Consider the following 17,298-nt stretch of genomic DNA (forward strand, 5'->3'; position numbering starts at 1 on the left):
CAACGTCGATCCGGCCCATATTTAAAGTCGATCCGGCCCCAATAAAAAAATATATTTATAAGGACTTGGGGCCGGATCGGTTTGGGGACGGAACGACCGGATACCTTTTAATTGACCAAATTATACATTTGTACCAATCTTTGAATTACGTCATATTAAAGTAAGTAGACTCTGAAATACACCTCAATAGACAATACAGAGTTCTTGGCCTTAATAATATATGAGAGATGTTTATTATTTGCCTTTTATGTTTGTGATTTAAATTACTCGTCAAAATAATTTTGTATGAACAATATTAAAAATGACAAGAATTTAAAGTTGTTTACTGGGCATTGCTAGCTGTAGTGTTTCGAGTGTTAGATTTTATGTAAACATGATAAAGTAAGTCTACATGTATTGAGAAAATAAAGCAGGTACTAGCAACATTTTTTACATGCACACATCAACATAAGCAATAAAGTACATGTAAAACAAAAACCAGAGTGGTTGTAAAGTATTATGGATTTCATCTTTGATTTGTTACATTTAGGTTCTTGTTGCTCAATCTTAATTTCTGTCTATTGGTGTTTTTTGTTTTTATTGGAGTTTTTGGATTTTGCCCCTTGGTATCTTGTCCTCTTTTTAGATGCTTTAAATGCTAAATCCCCATTAATTTTCTCATCAGCAAGAGTTACTTGAAACTGAACCACACTCATACCACTACATGTACATTGTGAGTACTGCACATCTGAAGACAATTGGAAGAAATATGTAAATTAATATCACCAAACTTAGATTAAATGATCATAATTTATTGATTGAAAAAGGAAGACCCTTCAAAATTCAAATTTAACCTATTCAGTCTGTGAGTTCTGCAATACAAATGAAGATGAGAACATTACCTTTTGAATTGCAGGAAAAACTTGAACCATTTAGGATTAATTATCTCAACACCAGCAAGAGTGGCCTTTAGAAATATTAACGGTACCAATTTTATTGCATCAAATGCTCAGTTGAAGTTTGAGTTTAACAGTGATGCTCAAGGCTTAAATATTTGACATACAACAACCTTATACAAACATTGAAGAGCTGATAAAACCAAAAAGGACCAAAACTAAATTCAAACCCGAACAAGATATCAGTCTGAGCTATGTATAAGGGAGGTAAATTCCTTAATTTAAACAGCAAATTGATATAGAATAACATCCATATTTTCATGCCAGTACCATTACAGTGATTATATGGCTGGTGATAATATACCCTCAGGGACTTAAACAGCAGCAGTATATCATGTATCTTTAACTGAACAGCCTTGTGTGTACTGTAGAAAATAAAGATAGATGACTGCATGGTCTCTGCTTCATTTTTGGATAAGAGCCATTTTTAAAGATCTACAATGAGAATGTTTTGTAGAAAATAGCGATGTCCCTTGATTTTTGATATGAAATCTAAGGAAAGAAATGAATGTTGAACTTAATGAAAAAATACTGGCCTATATTATTACATGTACATGAGTGTTCATTACTTTAAACAGGTTAAAATTTTGAGCAATTAAAGAACAGTCAATTAACCAATGAATTTATTCATAAACATCAAAGGCATTATGAGTGCACAACCAACCATTTTTTGTGGATGGGCATGGTTTATTTTAAAATAAATTGTTTGATTCTAAATTTTTTTAAAATAAGAAAATCGTTTTAGATGTGAATTGGAAAAAGAATAGTTCAAATGTTTCAATTGGAAATTTGGAAAAAAGGAACATTGAGTTTCAAAAAAAATCTTATTCCTGTACGTTTTTTGTACATACATATATGTTATTGAAAAAATATTTTGTGTTTGATTAAAAGTCAGAAAAACTTTCTTGTCCCTAGAATTAACCCCTTTTATTGGCTTTAAAAGAATAATGGTCAGTGACTAATTTGCAATTTTACAATGCCAAAATACACCAAATTTTCTATATATAATAAGATTTGAGACTGTCATCATTTCAGTAGAAAAGAGGGACAAAAGATACCAGAGGGACAGTCAAACTCATAGATCGAAAACAAACTGACAACGCCATTTCATCATTTCAGTAGAAGCTGATAATTGTCCTAAACTTATTTAAGATTAAATTTATTATATATATAGAAAATTTAGGTATTTTAGCATAGCAGTTTTATCAATACAGATTAATGGTTGCCGTTCTATAAATATAGACAATGCAATTTCCCATAGGAACTCCTTTTACGGCTAAAACTGTGCCACTTTTACTATGAAGTTTTGTAAAAAATTATATCCTAGAATAAAAAATTCATATGCACTACTTTTTTTTCAAAGGTCAAAACATAGGGCTGTGCGGCATATATTTAACATTTATATGCCCCAAACTTCTAAGAGTTTAAACTTGTACTAAAATTCTGTACTACCCCTCTGTTCAATTTGGGTCTTCTTCAGAATTCAATTTGGCTGATAATCCATGTGTACCGGTATTTAAACTGGTAACATTCCCAAGTTATGTATCTATGAGATGCAACATAGAGATCATATCTGCGAACCAGTATGTAAAAACAAAATATCTATGAATATTATTTATCTCCCCAAAAGACATGAAAGAGGCATGGTTTGTGAAACAGCTGTATTTACAATTGCAACCAATAGTCTCTGTTGCATGTACATTGCAGTGGGGTTATTGCAAACAAGGACAAGAATTACACAACTGGCTCAATTTTGAGGTTTTAAAATTTTTCAGGGATGTATTTATGTTAACTTTGGAGAGAAGGAAGTAATTCTAAACCGCCAGCATTTTTACTGGTCTTATTTTGGTTAAGATCTAGTACCAATATATAAGTGATCTGGTTTTCCTATGGTTTTCCTTTTTTTGCCAGACATATGCTATAATTTATTTACTCTTTGCTAGTTTGTTTGTATTAGAAAAGTTAGAACACTTTACCTGTTTCTTTATTCTGTATTCATAGCGTCAATATCAGTATCCTGGTGAAAAGTAGTGGAGTTTGATCAATTATATATTTATTTCAAGTGGTTAGTCTACAGGATCTATCTTTGAAAGTTTAAAGAACATGAAGAAAGCAACCCCCCAAAAAAAGAAAAAAAAACAACAAAAAAACGTCAATTGTAAATGTATATTTATATTTACCATTATGTCCAGGAGGCCTCAGTGGCCAAGTGGTCTAAGTAGTAGAACTACTGTATCACTTGCCTGTCAACAGTTCAAATCAAGCAAGTGGCAGGTACGCTCAACTCCAATCCTAATTGACTACAAATGTAAGTTTTCCTACTGAAGGTCGATGGTTTTCTTTGGGCACTCCAGCTTTCTCCACCAATAAAAAATGACTGCCACAAAATAGCACAATAGTACTGAAAGTGGCTTCAAACACCAATTAATCAATCAATCCATTATGTCCATATTCTATACTTAAATTTTATTTACCAATAGCAACATGTATAGACATCCTGCAACTAAAATACAATCTAAAGCTCCTCATTCAGTTAACTAAAGTCCTCAACCTACTAGAACTTGCAAGCCCTTAACCTTCTTAGAGTATTGGTAACAAATTTTACTTCTCACATTTGATAGATGCGTAAGTTAGACATGCTTTTTGAAAAGCTAATACTTGTTTAAGAAAGGTCAAAACAAATTAGAACAAAAGCATTAATCTTATTAGAATAGTGCATACAAATGATGAAGTACTGTCATTAGATTCTAAGTACTGATTTATTCTAAAGCATGATTTAATGATTTGCATGCTTTGTAATTTTAAATTTCCATGGTTACAAATTTACACTTGTAAATTCGTGACTTTAAACCACAAGTTAATTTTCATCAATTATCCTAAAATATGATATTTGTTGATGTATTATGATAATTATCTTTGATTTTTTATCTTATGAAAAACATACAAGTAAATCATTGTAACAGTAATTGTTACAATGAAAGAGGGGGTCTGGATGGGGGGTCCTTAATTTCTGTATTCTTTATAAATTTTTAGGGTATTCATGAAAATGATTTCTAGTAATGGACTACTGATTATAATGATAACCCATACAAATGAAATACTGTAAATCTGAATTGCGTCCATATATAATTATTGTGGAACAATGGACGAAAATTTGAAATTGATTTTTGCAGTTTTAGAAAATTATGCTGTATAGAGATGCTGGTCTTCTCGATACAAAATAATGGGCCAATACTACAGATATTATAAATGAACCAACAAAATAAAGAAAAGAGAGAATAAAAGGCAAAACTTTAAAGATTAATGAAAAAAAAAAAAATTTTAAATACAGAATTGACTCCTCAACGTTAACTGACCCCTAGAAAAGATAGTTTCAAAATTTAAAATGCAAGACTTTTTATTTTTGCAAATTTTAATTAATCCTTTCACAATTTTGTTAATAATAAAAGCATCACAAAAAACATCTGAATTTACAGTTAGCAACCTATCTCGATTTATTAATTTTGACAGCTTAAATGATGCCCCGCGCCCGGTTTCCCTATGTTTATGTTGATATTGATTTTGTCAGACTATAATTATGGTCATGGAATAATTTTAACTCCTGATTTTCTTATATTAATCAATCTCTCACTCTTGAATAATCATAAATCCATTATCACAAATTATTCATTAGTCAATTACATCATATGAAAAATAAGCACGAGAAAAACTTTACGACCAAAAATGACGTCCCCAGGGAATTTTTTAGGTGAATTTGATGCTATCCATAATTTGAAGGGAATACACTGGAAATGTCCCTTAAATGATGAGTCTCATTCTGAACTCATTTAAAAAAAAGCTTAGTATGAAAGTGCCTCAGATCCCTGCTTAGATGAATAGCAAATTGATATTGTTAGTAAATTGTAGAGGACAGAAAGAAGAATCATGCAGTTAACTTAGCAAATTAACCCTTCTACATCAGATGTTCTAATGCCTCAGTTCCCAGATCTTGTTAAATGTTACAAAAACAGATAGTCATGCAGCCGCCCACTTTACCATTTAAAATAATATTTATCATGATGATTGAATTAAAAGCAGGTTTGGTGATCTGTATGACATTGGAGATATATAATACTATTGTATTATATGTCTCTAATGACACTGAATGTTCATGTAAAATTAAAGCAGTTGTGAAAAAAAAAGAAGAACAAATGTGTTAAAGTCTAATAGACAAAAATCCATATTAACTAGATACGCATGTTTTAACAGAGACATATAATACTGTATTACATGTATTATTATTATTACATGTATGTCTCTGGTTTTGATTAATAATACTTTGCTTGCAATGATGTTTAATTCTTTATGCTGACTTTAAGATACCACTGTCTGAGCACTAAGTCCCCCATTTGTTTGACATAAAATGGTCAAATAATTTTTTTTTGTCATATTCATTTACCATTACAGCATGTACAGACCATTATACGCTCTCCCTTTCCTTGAACCCTAAACCCTCCCCTGATACTGAGTGGCATTTAATGAATTCTTTCTAAAATTATTTTTTGATTCGATATTTTTCTCAAATTACTATCATGATGAAGAAGAGATCAAATTTCAAAAGCTGACAGTACCTGACAACTGAAGTTAATTTTAATATCTAATTCTCTAAATTGCCAAAATAAGTCTAGATAATCATAAAATAAGTCACCTAAAAAATTAACAGAAACTAATTTGTAAAGATCTAGCTGCCATGAATGATATATTTTTGATTCCCTGAAAGACAAACAATATACGGTACAAATCACAGTTATCTTATTGGAAATAATATCAAAGCTCCATATATATTTTAACATTGGATAATGCTATAATGATTGCTATTTTCATGAATAGAATCAAGTCACATGTCCCTAAAAATGTGATATACAATTTGAAGGTCACAAGTAGGTTATAGGTTTCCAACAGAAAAAAAATCATAAAGAGAATTACATTGTATTCATATTCATAAATTCCCATAAGGCCTGTTTAGATTATGAAATTTCTCATTAATGGAATCTTATGTGATCTTTGAATTAATTTTAAAAGCACACTCATGAATTCAATTTTATTTTATGGAAGCAATTCATAGGAATAAAATTTATTTATGAAATGAAATGATGACTGGTGTCACTGCTTGTCTACTGAGGGTATTTAGATGCAATATACATGAGGGTGTGGATGGGGTTTACAGAATAGAGAATAATGGGCAAAAAATATATAGAACAGAGAAAAAAGGACCAAAAAAAAAAATATAGAATATAATGAGGTGCTAAAATATAAAGAATTGAAAATATTGGGCAAAAAGAATAATAGAATAGAGAAAAATGGCCTAGAACATTAAAGAATACAAAAATGAAGGACACCCCTCCCCCATCCAAATCCTCATACTCATACATGAAATTTGTAAAACAAACATTAGATGTGTTATTGTTCACAATTGTATCAATTATTTAGATATAGTTTGTATGTTGCATGACAGAATTAATATTGATCAATATTAATTTACGTTTAAATGTGTTCATCTCCCCTAAACCTGAACACAACCCCCTTTTTTAAAATCTGGACTGTCTTTAACAGGTCTCATGGTAGAGTGTTCGCCTCGAGTGCAGGAGGTTGTGGGTTCGAACCCCAGCCAGGTCAAACCAAATACTTTAAAATTGGTATTTGCTGCCTCTCTGCTAAGCACCAGCAATAAGGAGTAAGAGCAAAGACTGGTCAGCTGGAGTCAGAATAATGTGTCTGGGTAAGGAGACATGTCTTCCTGCAGACTGCAAACTCATGAACCTTGTGAACTATATCTAGCATGTTAAAAATCCGACTCAGCCTGTCAGTCTAGTACTAAACAGGGTAAATATTCATATTACATTAACATGTTCTCTTCCTGAATATGCATATTAATTTGCCACTGGACGTTAAGCATTCATCCATCATCATCCAGTTTCACAACACAACTTGGTGTGACCCATCTGATTGAAACACAGATCCTATGTCTCCACTCTTTACTCACAAGACTTGTAAGTTAAGCACCAGGGCACATGATCTATATTTTAATCAGATTGAGGTTTGACTGAATTTCTGATGCACTAAAGAATCTATTCATATTGTGGTATTCTATTATGTCTTGTCGGTTTACTCGCCACTAAACTCATACATTCAAATTCATTTTTAATCCTGTACTTATGATCAGCATAACAAAAAGAATTAAAAATGGACAAATTAAAATATTATCAGGTTTCACAGATGTGCCCGTCTATCTTAAGGAAGTAACTTTTGTAAATATTTTTTAATTTTCCGTATAACTACTTAGTTCTGCTGACTTTCTTTTTTTGGGTGTAAAAATGGCTTTATCACCAACTTAATGTTAGGCTTACAATATGCTTACTAGTAATTCCATACTGCACAGAACAGCAGAGACATTTTTAATCAGCTTAAAATGGTAAATATCCCTTGAATGGAGCTTTTCAACATAGAATGTTGTCATAGTTACTTAAATACACCCATGCAGATGTTAGCTCTATTGGGTGTATCTAATTTACACCAAGAAATTATGGTTATGCAAAAGGATAGATTTTAATATTATAAAGGAGGAGCAGATTTCAGCAATTTGAACTTATATTATGGAAATTAAAGCAAGTGATAAATGCAGGATATCCAATTACATTAAATGTCAACTTGGTGTAAATACCATTATAATAATTATTTTTCTTATCACTGCCATACTTAGTCCTGTTGACTTTCTAGCTTTGACTGTAGAATTGCCTCCATCCCCAACCTAAAATCCAAGGCTTACAATCACCTTATTGGTAATTTGATATTGCAGTCAGAGCAGTATTCATTTTTAATCAGCTGAACACGGTAAATATCCATTGAATGGAGCTTTTCAATGTAGAATGTTCAGTCAAGAGGTAACAACTATTAGATACACCCATGAGAGTCGTAATAGCAGTATTGGGTGTATATAAAGTTACACCAAGAAATTATGGTTATGCAAAAGGATAGATTTCAATATTATCTAGGACTGGGGCTGCTTTCGGCAATTTGTTTTTATTTTATGGTAAAAAATTATCGATAAGTGTCATCTTGGTGTAAATATAGTAAGTATTTCCTTACACTATAGGTAGGTAACTTAGTCCTATTCACTTTCTAGCTTTGGATGTAAAATAATGGCTCCTGTTGGATGCCCAACCTAATATCAGGCTTACAATCACCTTACTAGTAATTAAGGCACAGAACAGCATCATGCACTTTTAATCAGCTTAACATGGTATAAACTTTCCTTGAAAGATGGTTGTCAAATCACTTATACTTGGTGTTAATTTATAACAATGTTAATTTTATATGTATTGATTTGATGAAGACCCGAATGAGATAGCAGGATGGTTTTATGATCTTTCGATCAATTTATTGCAAAGTTAACATTAATGGATAACATGCAGATTGCAAAGAAAGCTCTGAGAGTAATTAATTGGAATCTTGAAATTAATCAGGAAATTAGGAAGGGACGGCCTCTTTAAATTTAATGTAATTACCGTTGTTAATTTGATAAGAAATGGGATTCTTAAAAATAGAAGTTATTGGAGATTTTTTATAGGTATAGAGCAAAATAGTATTCCACAGATGTATGAGTATTGTATCTGAATTATAGTTTTTTTGTAAAAAATGTTTGTTTAATAAGTGGTAGGAAACCATGAAGAACCAATAGGAAGTTTGTTGCCTGTGCACATTCCACATTTTTAAATGTTGTGCTCTTTCCCAGAAATATATATATATATATATGTTGTTTGGTGTTCAGTTTCTTTCATGACAATTATATTGATTATCAGAACATATATGAGAAAGAATTATATTAATTACTAATTAACCATCTTAAATCTTCCAACTTGTGAGAAAAGCATTGAGTTTGTCATAATACTTTCATTCAATCAAATTTCTAATTTTTAGTCAAAGATTTCCCTGACATCTAACAGCAATTAACATGATTAAGTCCCAAAAAAGGCAGTCAGAGCAATCTTGGACCTATCTGTTTTTATGAAATTATGCTGTTTCTTCAAATAATTAAATTGCAAAAAGATAGTACAAATGTAACAACAAAAATTGTATAAAAAAAACCCTAGATATATATATATTAGCTTTATATATAATAAATAACAGCAAACAAGTATTAGTGAAAAAGAGATAAACAATTAATTCGATAGCCTAAGTAAATTGATGACCAAAACACATTTACTGAGTAACAGAAATCCTACAAACTACCGTAAACATCACAGATTTGATGATGAGATACAAAATTTACATTCTGTAATCTTGAAAACCATACAAAATTTATGTTTTTGAATCTTGAAAACCATACAAATTTGATCATGTTGATTAAATCAGTGAAAGTTAGCATGTATTACCTTCAAATAATACATGCTATATATTGAATATATATATGAGAACTGTTCAGAACAGGAATACAAGGGGAAAATAGATTAATGTCCAAATATGTACTTTAGCCAAACTCTAGGAAATTAACTTCAAAATGATTTATAAAGCTATCTTATAAAGTAAAGAGAGAGGCAGCTGGCTAAGATGGAAGTCTTTCATCTGACTTCCTATATGTGTTTATGACATTTGATAGTGTCTGTTAATGATTTTCAATGAACATAATGAATGATCTGATATTCACATTGACTGGTCAATAGCAGTAATATCAGTGTATCATACATGTAATATTGTACTGTATGATTCACTATAAATCCTGGGATACCAATAATCAGTTGGGTTTCATGGGTATGATGGTGAACCACAAATTTAAATGTTCAACGGAGTGCAAAATTTGTAAAGGGTGATGTATGCAGACTTACGCAAAACCCTAAAATCAAGTATCCACAAAAATAAAATTTTTAAATAATCAAAAACATTTCTACCCATGAAAATAAATGAATCCACTGTATATAATCATGTTATGTATGACATGTGACTCATGTCCCTCCACCACCATTTGAGAGTAAATATAAAACACTCAGGCATATTCAGGTGGGTCGTAAAAAGCATTGCCTCCTATAATTATTTAGTTAGATCTTGGATTTCAAATCAAATTAAAGGGTAATCTCAAAAACCTAGTAAAACATTTTCAATTATAGCCATTTTCTCTTCTCATTAATTTTGCTGCAATATCTAAGCTTTTAGTCACGGTTGCACCCTATGCTAATTTAGACGAAAGGTTATAAAATTAACCTACTAGTGCAACAAATAAAAAACCTGCTTCTGATTAATGTTGTCACAGTCAAACTGTTTTATCATAGATTAGCTGGACTATTCTCTTTTTCTAAAAGAAGTGTCTACTGATGGTTAAAAATGTTATTAAAGTAATATTTTGGTATCATATACATGTAATATTTTATTTTAGGTGAATTTACACAGGCCCAAATAAACTCCAAAATGTATCTCTCCTTTTTATGTCTGACTGGAGAAAATGTCTGATGCCACAGCAAATAAGTGATTGTTATATTACATTCATTGAAAGTTAAGTGATATAATTTCAGGTCAAATGTCACATAAATAGAGATCAGTTCATGAAAATTTCCAGTATGATTATCTTACTCGGACTCAGTATTCAAACAATCAAAATACTGGATTTGGTGTTGTTTAGAGCACAAATTAATACTCCAAGTACAAAAGTTTTATGACCGTGAGACCAGGTCTATAATTTTATATTTTTTTATATTGTTAGAATAAAGGAAGAAGTGAAAAAAGTAGGAAGGAGAGTGAAAGAAGAAGTTGGAGATGTTGCTATTTTGATAAACAATGCTGGCATTGTATCAGGGACCAAACTTATAAATACCCCAGACCATATGATAGAAAAAGTCTTCTGTGTCAATCTATTGGCCCACTACTGGGTGAGTACATAATCTGTCTAATAGCATTGTATCAGGGACCAAATTTATAAATACCCCAGACCATATGATAGAAAAAGTCTTCCGTGTCAATCTATTGGCACACTACTGGGTGAGTACATAATCTGTCTAATAGCATTGTATCAGGGACCAAATTTATAAATACCCCAGACCATATGATAGAAAAAGTCTTCTGTGTCAATCTATTGGCCCACTACTGGGTGAGTACATAATCTGTCTTGTATTACATTGTGTCAGGGACCAAACTTTTAAACACCCCAGACCACATGATAGAAAATGTTTTCGTGTCAATCTATTGGCCCATTACTGGGTGAGTACAAAATCTGTCTTGTATGAATAGTTTTCCATCGACTTAATGTGAGCTGGATTTCATTTCCCTTGGCCACCATATGCATGATGGAGGACACTTTGATTGATTTCTCATTTGAGTAAATAAATTTTAATAATTATACAACTCTTTACAACTCCTTGAAACTTAGGTCAGCAAATCTTAGGAACTTAAGATTAATTTTGTTAGAAATAAGGTTTTTTAGGAAGGACCATAAATTTAAAGTATTTGTATCAGAAACATTTGGAATTATAGAATTCTGCTTAGCAATATCATTAAAAAGATACGTTTTTTTTAAATTTTGTTGACAGTATAGTAGAAAGTGGTTTTCATTTTTGATGGTTATACAGGATTGACATGTTCTAAGGTTTTCAGATAATTTGAAATACTGTGTATCCATTATTATTTTGGGGTACCAATTTTTGTTGATTTTGTAGTAGTTGGTTAACCTGTAATTTCATTGTTCAACAACATATATAGGCTTGTAACCTGCAGACTTTGGCAAAACCACGAAATCATTTATCCCCAAAAGTACAATTTTTCATCAATCCATGAAAGTTGATACCAACAAAATCAATGAACCCACAGTGTTAATGCCCTTTTTAAACCGAAAATTGATAAGTCACCTACATTTTGTAAAGAGTCACTGAATGACTGATGATGAAGAATTGGCAGTAGTCAACCATTTGTTTTCACATGCAAATCTGTTACTTTACTATTTCTACATGTCTTAAGTAATGTTATTTTGTTGCGCAGTAACCAATTTAATTTTCTCCAGGATGATTTGAAATCTTAGTATGATATTCTTCCAAAATATGAGCTTTTTCCCACAATGCAAATGGATTTTAGTATGTTTTCTAAGTGAATTTGAAATGTTTAAGGAAATCATAAAAGTATCTCACAGTCTGTATTTTTATGCCCCCGCCGTAGCTGAGGGAGCATTAAGTGTTACCCTTGTTGTCTGTACGTCCATCTGTCCTTTGTCTGTCCGTAACGTCCATACATCCCAAAATTGGTTTCCGTTCTCTAACTTGAGTTTGCCTCAACCAAATGTTATGAAACTTATACACAATGAGTATTATCAACGACAAACAAGCATAATATTGAAAACTACTGACAAACCAACATATTATTAACAGCTAACAACAAACTAACACAAATCAAGTTCGAATTTGGGTTGCGTCACTTTGACCGTTCTTGAGTAATGTCCCTTTATAACATTTATATGCAAGCGGGGCATCATCTGTGTCCCATGGACACATTTTCCATTTATTTACTTTTTGTTATCCCTCTTCATTGCTCCTTTTGATGATTTCAAATTTAATTTAGGTCCATACATATGAATAATGTTAAGATATTCCAATAGATATTTGTCTTTTGTTTTTGTATCTTTGACTCTGACAACCAAAAGCCTTCCAGCAAACTGATTTATTAACAATTCATTGGCTGTACCTGTAATTTGGAAGGTTTTTTGTAATCTTTGCATGTTTATGTATAATTTTGCATTTAACATACATAATTAGGATTACTAGTAAACCATTTTACACTCAATTATAAATTTACAGCATTTATGAGGATCTGTACTGGGGCCTTCATTTTAGTATTCTTTAATATTTAGGCTATTTTCCTCTACTATTTATTTTTTGTCTTTTATTCTCTATTCTTTTAAATTTTGTTTGCCCATATTTTCATCTTTCCTTTATTTATATATATAAGTAACTTATTCTCTATTCTTTTTTTTCTTTTTGTATTTTTTTCTCTTTTCTGTAAACTCAATCCAGCCTCTCATTTATTTTACTTATTCTGAAGATTTTTTTTTGTAATTTACACCATTCAACAGGGGCTGGGTGGAGAGGTCTTCATTTCTATAAAAAATGAGGATATGTGGTATGATTGCCAATGAGACAACTATCCACCATGAAGTATTCTTTAAAAAAAAATAATGCCACTTTTCTATATTCTTTAAATGTTTGGGACTTTATTCTCTATTCTTTATATTTTAATCCCCCCCACCTTATCCTTTATTCTTAATTTTTTGGTCCATTTTTCTCCATTTCTGTAAATCCCATTTGAACCTTCAAATAACATGTAAAAGGCATTTATCATCCTTGCAAAAAATATTCATAAATGGTCATTCACATTTTTAACACAAAAGGAAAATTTGAACGATAATAAAATGATAACAATTTCCCATGTTGGCAGGTGATAAACAGGGGTATCCATATTAATTTATAAAAATATTTCTCTCTTGTTATTTTTTCATGGTGGATGTCACAAACATAACAATAATTTAACTTGTCTGACACCTGGCGACATTCCTAGACTTACTGGTCAGTCTATGGTCAGTTTGACCTGTCATTTATACACCTGTTTAGGTGTAAACAACAGCTGTACCATGTAAACATGGGAAAATATGCAGGTTGTGGACAGGTGAAAAATACATGTTACAACAATAGAACATTAAGCTTGAAAATTTAAATTCATTTTCTGTAACTACTAGTAATGCTCTTATACTAAATCTAGAATCCATTACCAATTTGCTGTGGATTCATTTATTTTTGTTAATACCTATTTTTTGTGGATTGAGGAAAAATTGTACATTTCATGGATATTTGATTTCATGGTTTTGCCATTTTAGTCTGCATATAAACTTATAGAAAATATATACTTCTTTAAACATTAAAATTCATGGAACTTGACACCTTTACTCTAGAAATCCAACAAAATTGGTATCCCATGAATGATAATGAACCCTGGCAGACATACTATTCTCAATTTTAGAAGTCTCTTTTTTTATCTAGATATTTATATAGATATTTGAACTTTCTGGGTTTGCAAATAGAATAAGTCATAAGATTTAATAGTGTTTTTATGGGCATAAAAAAACAGAAATTACATTTTTATTTTATAAATTTACAAGAATACTTTTGATTTTAAGTCAGAAGTCTTTGAAAATATGCTGAAAATGGAACTGCCAGTTCTTGGAAACTTTTTTTGAAAAATATTTGAAAGAATGATTTTGTTCAGGGAGAAAACAATGTATAATGTGTTATAAAGAGAAGGTACTGTATAATTAGAATTAGAAGGGGAGATAACTAATAAAAATGAAAAATTTGTCACATATATCAATGGCATTTGTATAGGTGTAATACCACCATTGATTTTCCCCTATTAGTCTTTGTTAAATTTGCACTTTTCAAAAAATTGTGCAGAATTTATCTTTGTTTCAAATAAAGAAATACTTGGCATGAGTAAAGATTTATCCTGTCCAGTACTATAGAAAAAAATTCACATAACATTTCATTGCATATAAGAAAATAACCATCACTGGAAGTTAACCAATCAAATTTTCCCCCTTTTTTAACCTGTGTACAAGCTTTAGTAACCATGTAACCTCAAGTTTCCAAAATATTCTATAGAAACCCCAAATAAAGAAATAATGGTGCTTTGAAATACCCAAGATATATGTTTATGACTCAGAAATGTTTTACTGCAATGAAATGTAGGATCAATATCCTACAACTGTCAAATTCAAGGGAATATTTTTTTTCGACCTATTTTCGTATGCAACCGGATGTGACGTACTATGATTTGGTGGTATTACACCTAAAGAAGACTTTTTTGTTAAATAAACTGAATGTGACTTTTTTCCTTTGTAATACTGGTTATTTCAAGCATTCCTGTCAAGTTTTGTCATAATCAGTTCAATAGTTTGAGAAAAATCTAGTATAATGTAAGACGACATCTACAGCGATTCGAGCAAAATTTCTTCGAAAAATCCAAACCAAGCCGCATCATGATAGAATATAGTGTGGACCAATAAATAATCAAATATTTATCTCATCTGCCTACAAACAGTTGAATATGATACAAAAGATGACTTTAGGATGATAAATACTACTAATGGACCTCTTTGTCTTCCTCATAAGTTCTCTTTTGGTCCATTTATACCTCTCATTTCCTCAAAATTTCTACTTTTTAGGCCAATAAATAAAAATTTTGGGGTAACTTTCACTCATTTATGATAGAAATGTTATTATAAATGATTAATTGAAGTATTCAAGCTGAATGAACTATCCGTATAAAAGTTTACTGTCTCCAAGGAGGTTTCAATAAGTCCTTACGTAAAACTTAAATTTACGCCGCGTTCCAGAGAGGGACATAAAAAACTTCTCTTTTGGTGAATAATTTGTTGTTACTGCTTTAAAAATAATTTAATTTACTTAAAACTATATATTTATTAAAGTATTTCTTAGGAAAATTTTTCTAGTATAGCAGAATATAAGAAATAAGGAGAAAAAGCTCCCCAAAACTCAAAGTATGGCTTGTTCTGTCAACTAATATTCATGGTAAAGTCCTATTTCAAGGAAATTTTCTCATAAAATGTATTTTGGAGACTCAATACACTCAGAATATTTCATTATTTGTAATATTTCACTTAAATAGCAAGACATTTTAACACATGAGAGTACTCTCAAGGTCAAAGGTGCATGTACAGCTTCCCATATTAGGTGTAATACCACCATTGATTTTCCCCTATTAGTCTTTGTTAAATTTGCACTTTTCAAAAAATTGTGCAGAATTTATCTTTGTTTCAAATAAAGAAATACTTGGCATGAGTAAAGATTTATCCTGTCCAGTACTATAGAAAAAAATTCACATAACATTTCATTGCATATAAGAAAATAACCATCACTGGAAGTTAACCAATCAAATTTTCCCCCTTTTTTAACCTGTGTACAAGCTTTAGTAACCATGTAACCTCAAGTTTCCAAAATATTCTATAGAAACCCCAAATAAAGAAATAATGGTGCTTTGAAATACCCAAGATATATGTTTATGACTCAGAAATGTTTTACTGCAATGAAATGTAGGATCAATATCCTACAACTGTCAAATTCAAGGGAATATTTTTTTTCGACCTATTTTTGTATGCAACCGGATGTGACGTACTATGATTTGGTGGTATTACACCTATAGGCAAAAATTCTCAATTCATTGCAAAAATTTTGCTACACAAATTCCCCAATGTTTTGCATATATAAGTAAATGATTATGATTTTTTGAAAGTTGTAACTTGTATATATATATTATAAGGCCATACAAAAAATATTTTTGTTTTCCCCTTACCTTGTCGGGTCAGTTTTTTACCTTGCAAGTAATTTTTTTGATTTTTATTAGAAGGAAAAAAACATAAAACATGTAAAATGTTAGATGCCTGGTTTCTTTAAAGACAATTATTGATGGTGCTATTGATTGTCTGTTATATCTTATAACTTTTTCTCATGACCATGCATGACATATTTGCAACTGGACATTAAGCAACCAACAATCAATCAGTCCTTTGATTTTAAAATTGTTTCCACATTGATCATTTATTACATTTCTAAAGTTTCAGTGACAAAATCAAAATATAGAATGTCTTAAAAGAATTTAATCAGTAAGTGGTTTACTACAAAATACTATTTAGAATAAAACTGCATGTGCCTCATGTTTTTTTAACCCATAAAAGTTAATGAATATAATAAAAAGTATTTCCTGCCTACCAACCCTTAAATTGAGGATGTTAATGATGTTTGGGGAAACTGAAATTTAATTTTCCATGGCCTAACCCTTGATGAAAATCAGAAGTTATCATCATGATCATTGTCTACCACCTTTTAAAATAATATACTGTGTAACTTGTATTTTTCGTGGATATTAGATTTTGTGGATTTTCCAAAGTCTGAATACAAGCATATAGAAAATATTTACTTTGTTGAACTTTTAAATTTGTGGTTCAACTTGACCTGCAAAATCAACGAAAATCCAAAGAAAAATATAATGAATCCAAAGTATCATTTATAATATTTTAATTTATTTGCAGACTGTCAAATTTTTCATGCCTACAATGATAAGAAAAAATCATGGCCACATAGTAAATATAGCCAGCTCTACTGGATTGGTAGGTATCAACAAACTCACAGAGTACTGTGCTTCCAAGTTTGGGGTGGTCGGCTTTACAGAGGTGCTTAGTTACGAACTAATATTTGGAGGTCATGATGGGGTACATACAACACTAGTCTGTCCATCTTATGTAGAGACTGGAATGTTTGAGGGATGTAGAATGAGGTATGTTTGT

At 30.8% G+C, this 17,298-nt stretch overlaps 2 protein-coding genes across 2 annotated transcripts in view; one reads left to right on the forward strand and one right to left on the reverse strand.

The window, feature by feature from the left end:
- The window catches only part of LOC127723621 (60S ribosomal protein L7-like), a 244,298-nt gene that overhangs the window by 12,946 nt on the left and 214,054 nt on the right, over window positions 1-17,298 (reverse strand). The gene's annotated exons all lie outside the window — the stretch shown is intronic.
- LOC127723615 (epidermal retinol dehydrogenase 2-like) overlaps window positions 1-17,298 on the forward strand; it is a 34,369-nt gene that overhangs the window by 1,226 nt on the left and 15,845 nt on the right. The window contains exons 2-3 of the mRNA XM_052230316.1: window positions 10,666-10,831; window positions 17,044-17,288. Of these exons, the coding sequence (XP_052086276.1) occupies window positions 10,666-10,831; window positions 17,044-17,288 (411 nt within the window). The remainder of the gene's footprint in view (window positions 1-10,665; window positions 10,832-17,043; window positions 17,289-17,298) is intronic.

The sequence above is a fragment of the Mytilus californianus genome, unplaced genomic scaffold (assembly GCF_021869535.1).
Source record: "Mytilus californianus isolate M0D057914Y unplaced genomic scaffold, xbMytCali1.0.p SCAF_13, whole genome shotgun sequence".
Lineage (NCBI taxonomy): Eukaryota > Metazoa > Mollusca > Bivalvia > Mytilida > Mytilidae > Mytilus > Mytilus californianus.